Source organism: Thunnus maccoyii, chromosome 14 (assembly GCF_910596095.1).
Source record: "Thunnus maccoyii chromosome 14, fThuMac1.1, whole genome shotgun sequence".
Lineage (NCBI taxonomy): Eukaryota > Metazoa > Chordata > Actinopteri > Scombriformes > Scombridae > Thunnus > Thunnus maccoyii.
The window spans coordinates 17402965-17414834 of NC_056546.1; the positions used below are offsets into that span (position 1 = coordinate 17402965).

Genomic DNA, 11870 nt, shown 5'->3' on the forward strand with positions numbered 1-11870 from the left:
TGGAATGTAACTAAGTTCAGTTACTCAAGCACTGTACTTATGTACAGTTTTTAGGTGCTTGTACTTGAGTATTTTCATTTTTTGATACTTAATACCTCTACTCCACTACATTTTGGATACAAATATTGTACTTTTCACACCACTACACAGTTTTAGTTACTGCAGATTCAGATTATTAAGTATTATGATGTATTATTCAGCAGTATATAACATAGACCCTAATTAGTCCCAATTTAAGCTGCAACATTATTAATGCTTAATACATATTCATAATATATATATATATATATATATATATATATATATATATATATATCTATTCTGAAATGGGCCATTCTGCATAATAAGTACTTTTACTTTTGGTACTTTAAATATATTTTGATGCTAATAGTTATGTACTTTTACATAAGTAAAATTTACTGACATGTTAAATAGGCTTATTTAAATGAAAATATTGAAATACTTCTTCTAACACTGGAATATATTATTACTGACTGACTATATTATTACTGAATTACTCTGGTAAATTCAGTAAATTAAAAATTTCTTGCATTTGAACTGTTTGATTTGTATACATGTTTTAAAAAATCTTTTTATGCATTCTGTGTTTGTTGTTGACAGTAAACTCATTGAGTCCCGAATAGAGCTGAACAGTAATAAAAGAATATATGCATATTTACAAAATCAAGGTCCACACACTTGCTTTTTTCGGATCTTTCAACTGTATCACATGACATGGTCTTCATCAGTTTTCTCAGTTGTCACAAAAATGGGATCAATTGACTTGGGTGCTCAGTAGCTGTTTTTCGTTCAGCAGCTTTACTTTGACCTTGGAAACAGTTTTTACAAAACAGTTCCAACTCATGGTCCACTCCTCGCCTTCCAGGGCTTTCAACTACACCACATGGTCTTCATCAGTGGATAAAGGTAGCTCGGTTGTCTTTTTTCCCCCAAAATGTATTATGTATTATAATATAAAATTTATAATATAATAATATATTTAATAAAAAATATAATATATATAGTATGTTTTTGTTGTCACTTCTTGTATGAATTGTGTAGTTATATGTTTACTGTTGTGATCTTTGAGCACAAAGAAACAATTGCAAATCAACTGTAAAGTTGATGTGGTAATAAATGATTTAATCTTGAATTAAACAAATCACATATTACAAAACAACATAAAACTTAAAACCAGGGGACACACAAATGACATGAATAACAATAATAATCATACGAAGTTTAAATAATTAGATATCAACACAGATCTTTCTTCAGCGTTTGTAAATAACAGCAGTTTTCATAGCTTTAACGTTTTTGGAAAACTAAATAGAGTCAAAGTACCTCTTCAGGTAAACTTCAGTTCAGTTGACATGGGGACTCATAGATTGTAATGTTGTCTGCTGTTGTGTGTAGTTTTGTGTCGGACAGCGTCCTCTGCTGCCACATCCAAACGTAGATGCAACCAAAACAACGTGACCTGTGACGTCACCCGCTGAGCGACGGCGTCATCTGGATCTGCAACACGGGCTGTCGGGGTAGCGTGATTATTTTGAAACCCCGAAAATGGTGAAATCGGGGAAACTTAGATCTGGGACGGGGTCGAAACTCAAACGGTGGAAGAAGGGACACAGCAGCGACTCCAACCCGCAGACGAGTCGCTTTCGGCAGGCAGCTAAAAGCCGCTTCTTCAGCCGACCCACCGGTAAGCTTCCCTTTACACGTGGGTCTGTGGCTAGTGCTAACATTAGCCATCTCACTTGAAGCACAGCACAAACTAACGACATACAGTCGTTAAATGTTTATAAACAATTCCAATAGAGTTGTCAGCGGATAGGCTGACTTTCTATCTTGTTGTCTTCTTGTTGGTCAGTTGAAATAATTTGCTAGTCAGTTAAATTTGAGATGATAAAAACTAGTTAGGTTTTCTCAATGAGTGTTTGTGACTCTTCATTATTGCTGTTGTCCCATAATGCAACATACTGAAATAGACAGTCTTGGGAATAATTGTGCAAAGTGTTTGTACACACTTTCAGCTTTGTTGGCTCCATATAACAGCACATTAAATTTTAAATGTATTCTTGATTTTTGATTATTGCAGCTGAATTTCTGATACTTTCAGCTGTAATTTGAGGGTATTAACATCCACACATTGGGTGATGACTGTAGGAATAATTGCACTATTTATACATGGTTACCCTGATTCAGGGGACCAAAAGAAATTGGACAAATGTCATCATATTTAATATTTTGTGCAGTCGCTGACTGGTGTGAGTATAAAACTAATAGACATCAGATACGTTGGTGCCTGTGCTCCAGACAGCTTCACTTCATCCTTGTTTTGGTGACACATTAGCAAATGAAACACATGTTAAGTTTGATCAAGGTGGTGTGTAGAACTAAAAACTTCTTGTTTACCATGTCTCTGTGTTCATGATCATTGTTCAGCTGCACTGTCGTAAATCTTTGGGGCCAATTATTGAAAAAGATGTTTGATTCCTCCACTGTTTGAGCAGTGCAGATGTTGAAAGCTGCAAGTCAGCACTCAGCCTAATAGTTATTTATTCCAAATTCAGTGAGTGGAAATACAGAGTCAAAACAACAAAGAAAGCGTCTCTGTGGCACTTGGCCAGAGCCATGTCATGCACAATCAAAAATCTAAATTTAACAATGTCAAAAATATGTTAAGTCAAATGGATTTTAAAAGTCCTTGACTGTGATGTCCGATGTAGGTCACATGAGACCTACAGGGAAGTTGTAATGTCTCATCTTTTTTTTCCACAGAAAAGAGTGATCTAACAGTTGATGCTCTGAAGCTACACAATGAGCTGCAGACAGGTCCACTGGAGCTCAGTGCAGGCGGCCGTAAAGATGCCTCTATGGAAGATGAGCCAGACCAGGCGTTCTCAGACAGGACCTCCGGTACCTTCCTCAGCGGTCTGTCAGACTGCTCCAATCTGACATTCAGAAAGGTGCAGCGCTTCTGGGAGTCCAATTCAGCTGCTCACAAAGAGGTGGGTTTTACACTGAATAGAAAGAAAGAGTTTCTATGAGTTGATGGCAGTGCTACCAACTCAAAAAAACAACTTTAATCGGAAATCCGTGATGTTGCATTTCATGTATTGTTAGAGTAACCTTGTTTCCTATTGTTCCTCACAGATCTGTGCAGTGTTGGCAGCTGTTACTGAGGTGATCCGTGGTCAGGGAGGGAAGGAAACAGAAACTGAGTACTTTGCAGCTTTGGTAAGTGCTGACTTTTTTATGTATTTGTTGAGACATTTAGATATAACTTGTGGTGCATTGATAAGGGATAGTGTCCATGTGTTCTGTCTTAAAATGAAGTATGTCTGCTTTTTGTAGATGACCACGTTGGAGGTTGTGGATTCAGCGGAGTCACAGGCTGCGGTGGCCTACCTCCTCAACCTCGTCATGAAAAGGTTGAGCTTTTACACCGCTGTTCTCCGAAACCTAAAAATGCCAGGGCATGTCAAGGCTAATAAGAAATCACAGTGAATACTTGTCATCTGATTGACGTGTCTGTTTTGTGTGTTCATCAGGGTCCCTGCTCCGGTGCTCATGTCTAAGTTCTCGGACACCACCAAGGCTCTGATGGACGTCATGTCTAAACAGGCCACATCTGAGACCGCCTCAGCTCTTAGATGGGTGAATAGATTTGTCTCTGTGATGTTTTTATCTCTTTATTGTGCATTGTTGAAAACCATGTCAAAGATTGATTTTTGGTGTTTTTGGCATTTATAGATCCTGTCATGCCTGGCTACTCTGTTGAGGAAGCAGGATGCATCTGTCTGGACTTACCCATCAACTCTTCAGGCTTATCACGGCCTGCTCAGCTTCACAGTGCACAACAAACCAAAGGTCTCCCCCATTTTTGGTTATTTATCTCAAACTTATGATGTGTAAATATGTATAAAAAAATAATAAAACCATGCAGTTTTATCCTGTTTAATTTTATATCCACTTTTCCTTCTCAGGTGCGTAAAGCAGCACAGCAGGGGGTGTGTTCTATTCTCAGAGGTAGTGACTTCCTGTTCACAGATAAGGCTCCAACACACCATCCCGCTGCAGTGACCACAGCCAAGTTCTGCGTTAAAGAAATGGAGCAGGCAGGAGGTAAGACAGCATGGTGACTGACATACTTTACAGCTGCATACAGCACCGATATGGACCTATTTGTTCTTACTGTGAAGTAAGTAAATAGTTAATTTGACTCTGTGGTTGTGCAGCAAGTTGCAATTCATGTCTGTCTCCCCCCCCCCCCCTCAGGCAGCAAAGAGGACACCACCACACTTCATGTGCTGGGTCTTCTGAAGGAGTTGATGGGGACGTTTCCTCTGGGAGCTGTCAAGTCCTGTTGTGAGACACTGCTGCGAGTGATGACACTCAGCCATGTGGTGAGAACACAAAAACACTCAAAAGGTGCCACCAGATGCCCTTTGTTCATCTACATGTAGTTTTTAATACTGTATTTCCTGTCTCCAGCTGGTGACGGCGAGCGCCATGCAGGCCTTTCACAGGCTGTTCAGCGGGAAGCCGAATCCTTCAACTCTGACACCAGAACTCAACGCGCAGATCATCACGGTGAGAGAGGACGAGCATAACAAAGTTGTCAGTCATACTGTGATATTTGTCATCAAATATAACCGGCTGTCACTTTATCCCCAGGCTCTGTATGACTACCTGCCCAGTGAGAACGACCTGCAGCCTCTGCTGGCCTGGCTCGCCGTCATGGAGAAAGCACATGTTCACTTGGCAAGGTAATACATGTTTTCTAACAGCAGCATAACAAATTCTGTTGTCATTTTTTTTAAAATTCAGATTCGACAGCAGTCTGTCTTTGTCTAGTTTGCAGAGTTCTCTGAGTTTGGGTCACCTGCCCCGCCTCTTCTCTGCTGCCATGTCTTGCCTGTTGTCACCTCACACACAAGTGGTTTCTGCAGCCACCAACACACTCAAGGTAAAGATTATGTCTGGATTTTTGTGGAAAGATACATTCTAGACATGAAAGTTGTTGAATTTTTACCCTTACAAGTCAAAGGAATCGGTTTACAGCAATATACCAAAACACATTTGTTTATTGCACGAGAGTTATTGCATTCAGTGTTCTAATTATTGATTTATTTATGTTTGTGTTTCAGGCGCTGTTGACTGAGTGTGTGGCCCCTCACATGGAGGAAATGGGCATGATCACTGCCACAGCCTCTGCAGGGAACCCTTCTTCTGTCTGCAAAATGTTTCGGTAAGTTCCCCCATCTGCTTGCAAAGCTAGTCTCAGTCTTCTCTTTCTGTTTTTTAAAGGTCACGATAGTTATGCTTGTATCTGTGTGTTACAGTATCGTAGAAGAGGGATTGTCCTATCGCTTCCATGCCTCCTGGCCATTTGTTCTGCAAGCACTTGGCTGCTTCTACCGCGTTGCAGGGAAACAAGCTCACCCCATCATGACCAAGGTACAGTGACAAACTTCTGTAGACCGACGTGTGACGAACCAAAGATAAAACGTTGCCTGTAGTGGGATGATTACATAGTCAAAGGGTAAATCAGATTCTGTGTTGTTTCATGGACAGTCCCTGCAGTCTCTGGCAGACCTGCGCTCTACTCCACAATTCCCCTTCAGTGGTGAGTTGGATCTGGCTGTAGGAGGAGCTGTAGAGAGCATGGGGCCCGAAGTTGTGTTGGGCGCTGTGCCTCTTAACATCACCGGCTACGAGTAAGAGCACATACTCGGACACAAAGGCACTTTTGGGGCTGACTTTGACTGACATTATTGTGGTTTAACTGGCTGGTTTTGTTTTGTTTTGTTTTTTTTAATCAGCGATGACCTGGAGTTTCCACGCAGCTGGTTGGTCCCGGTCATTCGAGATCACGTGAAGAACACTAACCTGGGTTTCTTCAACTCATATTTCCTCCCTCTGGCCTCTACACTCAAGCAGAGAGGTAAATCAAATGTGTATTGCTCCACTTTAGGGTGGGGTGACTGGGTTATTGATTCTTAGGTGTGTTGACTGATGACTCTGTTCTTGTGTTGTAGCTGAAGAGTTGGAGCAACAGGGACAGAAACTGGAGGCCAAAGTCTATCAGACCTTACAGCTTCAGGTAACTTCATGTGGACTTTGTGACTTATCCTGAGTGAAGAATTGAAGTGATTGAGTTGCCAAGAAGTTAATATCTGTGCTCTTCTTTTAGATTTGGACCATGCTCCCTGGTTTCTGTACATGTCCCACAGACCTGGTGGCATCCTTCAAAGGCGTCGCCCGCACACTGGGCATGGCTATTAATGAACGGCCAGACCTGAGACTCACAGTCTGCCAGGCTTTGCGCACTGTCATCAACAAAAGCTGCAGCACAGGTAGGTAAACACACATGCAGACAGAATATGCATTAAAACTACTGCAGCTTCTTTCTATTGAATCAGCCTGTTTGGTAACATGGTTTGTGATTTCTCTGTGTCTGCAGAAGAAGAAAAGGCTGAAGTGGGCCGCTTCGCTAAGAACTTCCTGCCCATCTTGTTCAATGTGTACAGCCAGCAGCCCGCAGCCGGAGAGTCTGGCACCTACAGGATGGCTGTACTAGACACCATCAAGGTCTATTTAACTGTCACCGAAATGCAGGTGAGTTGTGTTTGCATGACATTGAAGCATTGATACCCTTTGATAGGCCATATCACCTGTGCTGGTTAATTGCTAATCAAAACAATCATCCTCAGATGATCAATACATTCCTGCAAAAAGCCACAGAGAGATTGAGCTGCACAGAGAGCACCGAGTTCACACGGTAGGACCTGAATACGGATACATTCATATAGAATTCTGGTTGCCTGCATATTACTGACGTATTAATATACTTGCTCTGCCATACTCTGGCTTTCTCTACCTCTCAGGCTGTCAATGATGGACCTCGTGGTTGCCATGGCTCCCTTTTTAGATGAAGTCACCATGACTCAGACCTTTGAGCTGATCAGGCCATATTTGCAGGTAAGCATATACACAGTTTTTAATGAAACCTATCATGGCCCAAAAGTATCTCTCGTTGTTGACTCTCTGTTCTTTCGTTCAGACTAAAGAACCAGGCATGCAGAAGAAGGCGTACCGTGTGCTGGAGGAGATGTGCGGAGGAGAGCGAGACGAGTGTAGATCGTTTGTCGTGGCTAATCTAGAAACTCTAAAAGTCGTCCTGCTTGAGACGCTGAAAAACGCCTCTTCACCAGCAAAGAGGGTGAGACTGCTGTGTAGAGTAGAAATAAAATAAACCTCATGTTTAGATGGATATTATACATCTGGCTTTACAGCGCTGTCTGATTTTATCTTTTTACGTATTTCTTTTTCTCAGCCGAGACTGAAGTGTCTGATCAACATCGTGAAAAGGCTCAGTGAAGAACACAAGGACTTTATCACTGCACTGCTGCCAGAGGTACCCTCACAAACACATGCACGCACACACAAACGCAGAGAGTACACATAGTTATCATTTTCATGAGGATGTTCTCTCTTCCAGGTAATTATATGTACCAAAGAGGTATCTGTCGGAGCTCGTAAGAACGCCTACAATCTGCTGGTGGAAATAGGAAATGCATTTGTCCGCTTCTGTGGGAACAAAAAAGGTAACATGAACTTGTCTTTGTGTTTGTTTTTAAATGTGCGGGGACACGTTTGAAGATTTGAAATGCTTAAACGATAGCTGTCTGTTCTCCAGATGCCATGGAGCAGTATTTGGTGTTGGTGTACGCAGGACTCACAGGCTCGGTCACCATGATCACCTGCACAATTTTGGCCCTAACTCGACTGGTGTTTGAGTATAAAGGTATGACCGCCAGCTTCATCCATTCTCTTATTTGTGTGTTTTTTTTTTAAAATACGAGACTGAATTTAACTCTGCATCTTTTCATTCACAGACTCAATAGATGTGACCACCATGGAACAGCTGCTGCACAATGTTTGCCTCCTGCTGGGAGCTCGTACCAGGGAGATAGTGAAAGCTGCCCTGGGCTTCATCAAGGTCATCCTCTTCATCATGGATTCCAAGGCTCTGGCTTCACATGTCACCGTCATGGTACGCATTGATGTTATGGATATAATACTTTGAGTCCGCGATAAGAGAAAATTGTGCCCTCATTTAACTCTCGCTTTCTTTCTTGTCAGATGGAAGGCATTGGGAGCATCAAGGATGACGTGAGAAGGCACTTCAGAACCAAACTGAAGAATATCTTCACAAAGTTTATCAGAAAGTTTGGGTAAGGAAATTTTTTTTTTTTTGCACCAACCAGCTACTTGTATTCCTGAATGTCACTCTGGGGAGACATTGTGGTGTGTAATAACGAGCATCACAAATGTCAAATTTAACTCTTCTTTTATTCTTATTCAGCTGTAATTCTTGATTCAATTATTTCTAATGGGTTAGGTAGTTCCTTTTGTTTCTTTGATATTTCCACAGAAGTCAGTAAATCACTTATATGAACGTTTTAATGAAAAACAGTGACGTTATTAGCCATTGCGTAAACTGTTTAATGACAGTAACTGTTGAATTTGTACACAGTCATGCTTCATAATTGCTTTGGATGTGGACATGTGATGTGCAGTCTGGATAGCAGATGTCTTCCAGGCAGTGCATTGTATATTTTAAGAGCTGAGTGTATTTATTTCTGTGCTGTCACAGAATTAATATTTTATCATCACATCTGATTGTCTTTTGGTTTAGTTAATGTCTGTTTGTTTGCTACCTTTTTAACCGAAAAACAAACTTGTTGTAAATTCAACCAATTAAACCACATCTGGTGAATTAACAAGAAGCACATGTTAGCACTAATAACGTTATCATATGTAAATCACATGCTACCGCTAACAAAGAGTTGCTTTGTCGGGATCAACATCTGACTTTCCTTAAACTCTGATTGTTTTGGAAGAGACAAAGATGAGATGGTTCCATGTTCACTTGATGTTCTGATTGTACCAGATGTGTTTATAACAGAATTACAGTATGTCTATATGTTACAGTGCATTTCGTTTATGTTTATGATTCTCTGCTGTATTCCCAGTTTTGAGCTGGTGAAGAGCATGCTGCCTGCAGAACACCACAAGGTGCTGGCAAACATCCGCAAGGCCGAGGCGCGCACCAAGAGGCGGAAACAAGCCGCAGAGCAGGAGGACGACTCGGAAAGCGAAGAAGAGGCACCTAAAACCAAGAATGAAAGGTATGGAACACACAGAGCAACACCCTTTCTTACAATTTTGCTCAAATTTCCTCCTTACAAACCTCCTGCCCTCTCCTCTCTAGTATTGAGGACATCCTTGCAGAGTCAGACAGTGACATGTCAGAGGATGAAGGAAAGGCCGGTAATGCTCAGAAGAAAGCAGGCAAACAGCAGAAGGGACGCGCCTGGCTCAAAGAAGGAGAAGAAGATGACCCGCTCAACTTCCTGGACCCCAAGGTTTCCCAGAGAGTACTAGGTAATAAAGCCTCCTAACTGTCCTTTGTTTCTGTCAGCTTGCATGTTGATTTTTGGAGTCAGATTTTTATTAACATGGATTTTTATTGTTTTTCAGCTACAAACCCAGAGCTGAAAAAGAGCGCCAAGGTTGAGCACGGCTTCAAGGTGACCTCAGACGGACGGTTGATCATCAGAGAAGATGAAGAAGAGGATGTAAAAGACAAAGGTAAGAGGAATCTTGTGGTTCATCTGGCTTCTCTGTGCTCTCCTTTTAAATCTAAACAGTCTTTAACTAATTAATCATCACTCTTCTCACAGATAAGGGAGAGATGAACGATATCCTAGAAGAAGCTGGGGTCAAGAGCGTAAGTATTTATACATGTAATCGTAACCTTTGACATTTTATCACGTTTTTTTTGTCATTTACCCATGTCTATTACCATCAGAAAAAGACACAGAAGAGAAAGTTTCAAGACGGCAACTTTGATGACGACATGGACATTGAGCCTGAGTTACAATATAAAGGTATGATTTGTACCAAACATCCTGTGTAAAAGTAACAAGCCTGTGCATGAAGTTCTAGACTAAGATTTGGCATCAGGTTAATATCTTGGCAGTTGCAGTTTTGCCAGAAAGCAACATATCATGCTGATGACACGTTGGTGCATGAGGGATTGTGATTAAGACAAAGCAACATGTGTTTTCTTCTCACTCAGCTGGGGGCTCGGGTATCCACAGGCCCCTGGGAGGCAGCAGAGACAACGGAGCAGACTACAAGTCGAAGGTGAGTCCGACAGTGTGTGTAGAAACATTTGCTGCAGGAAGTCGCTGGATAGAGACGTTGTGTTCACTGGAAACTGCAGTTCTCAGTTTTTGTTCTGCATTCCTCAGAAAGGAAAAGGAGATGTGAAGAAAAAAGGAAAACTCGACCCTTACGCTTACATCCCTCTCAAAAAGGCCCAGCTCAATCGCAGGTATGAGCAAAGTTTAACCAACAGTTGTCATGACAGGAATCCTTCAACTTCTTTGACAAGCGACTGATTGAGTTTAAAAATGAATCTAACATTTTTTTAATTCTGTCTGCGTTTACAGGAAGCGAGCCAAACTGCAGGGCCAGTTCAAGGGCATGGTGAAAGGAGCCCAGAAGGGGGCGCTGTCAGGAAAGAAAATGCAGATGAAAAAGAGGAAAGCCTGAAGAGCACATTTTATATCGCTCAATGGACTCCAAATAGGTTGTGTGTGTGTGTGTGATGGTGTGTTCATCAACATACTGAAATAGGCAGATACAGCGTGGGAAGTGTGTGTGTTTCTGACAGACTGTCTAGAAAGGTGATATCAGTTTGTTTTTAAACTGTGCCTCTTACAGAGCTCTAGAAATGCTCTGACGTCCTACAGCTTTCTCAAGTCAGTTGTGTGTGTGTGTGTGTATGAGTGAGTGTGAGTGAGTGACGACAAACATGTTGACTGTCCCTGCCTTGGTGAATATTGACTGACTAAATGGAAATTCATTTGGCTGTCAAATAAATCACAAAAGTGTTATCTTTTGTGTATGCATCCGATAAAACTCTCCCTTCTGACAAACATTAAAAGATATTTATGTGTCTAGATATGTTCGGGAAGAGTGATATGTGCCGTTGTTGTTGCATTATGTGGTCACTTGAGGGCGCTGTAGACTTCTGGATTATTAACACTGCATAAGAGCATTTATGAGTGCATTTAAGATGATTAAAATACATCATTAAAACTGTTTTTGGACTGAAAAGTAAAAAACATAAATTTCCACTTTTCCTTATCAGCAATCCACTAGTATTTACAGTCTGTAGTTAGATTTTCCTGTGACAGTGTGGCTCTACAGCAGCCCCTTAAAGACACTGAAGAGGCTGTAGGTTGTTGCGCTGAGTGAGGTAACATACCATTAGCATTGTGTGATTCATTTCCCAGATGGATTGCAGCAAAATGAGTCTCAGTGACAGACTGACCTCCTAAACGCAGTCTTTTGTGTCTGGACACAGTGTGACAGTCAGTGTTCCTGAGGAGGGGAGGAGACATCCTGGACTGATTCAGGACATTCCCAGACCAGGCATCATCATCTTTGCGGTTAAACATATACTTACTGTACTGTGGTGTCAGAAAGTATTCAAACCCCTTTTCACTCCCCTTTTTATGCTCTAGATTTAATTTGAAATGAATTACATGTATGTTTTGGCCATCGGTTTACATGGAATAGCCTAAGATGACAAAAAGAAGATGTTTTGCTGGTCTGAATACTTTAAGATCCCTACTACTGATTACTTCACTGGTTGTTTAAATGAAAAACAAATGACAAAAAGAATTATATGAGAGCAGAAATACGACTTTGAATACATCCAAAAGTAATAAAATGTTGAATTTAGGATTCATTTTGTAGGCTACCTATATAAATGTCGCAGA

At 41.3% G+C, this 11870-nt stretch overlaps 1 protein-coding gene across 1 annotated transcript; it reads left to right on the top strand.

Moving 5' to 3' along the window:
- The first annotated feature begins 1467 nt into the window (after positions 1-1467).
- On the top strand, positions 1468-11187 carry rrp12 (ribosomal RNA processing 12 homolog). The gene is made up of 34 exons (XM_042434081.1): positions 1468-1705; positions 2785-3014; positions 3160-3243; positions 3361-3437; positions 3558-3663; positions 3760-3876; positions 3993-4131; positions 4285-4412; positions 4501-4599; positions 4684-4775; positions 4864-4975; positions 5157-5257; positions 5352-5466; positions 5584-5726; positions 5832-5953; positions 6048-6112; positions 6203-6365; positions 6473-6627; positions 6723-6790; positions 6897-6990; positions 7073-7231; positions 7346-7426; positions 7511-7616; positions 7709-7816; positions 7908-8065; positions 8155-8246; positions 9048-9203; positions 9287-9459; positions 9556-9666; positions 9759-9805; positions 9887-9965; positions 10157-10224; positions 10332-10414; positions 10533-11187. Exons 1-34 carry the CDS (start codon positions 1567-1569, stop codon positions 10633-10635), a joined length of 3873 nt encoding a protein of 1290 aa, XP_042290015.1. The 5' UTR covers positions 1468-1566; the 3' UTR covers positions 10636-11187.
- Positions 11188-11870: the final 683 nt, after the last annotated feature.

Coding starts and splice junctions, on each gene's coding strand:
- rrp12 (XM_042434081.1), top strand. CDS start 1,567: ATGGTGAAATCGGGGAAACTTAGATCTGGGACGGGGTCGAAACTCAAA. Junction 3,015..3,159: donor ATTCAGCTGCTCACAAAGAG/GTGGGTTTTACA, acceptor TGTTCCTCACAG/ATCTGTGCAGTGTTGGCAGC. Junction 3,244..3,360: donor CTGAGTACTTTGCAGCTTTG/GTAAGTGCTGAC, acceptor TGCTTTTTGTAG/ATGACCACGTTGGAGGTTGT.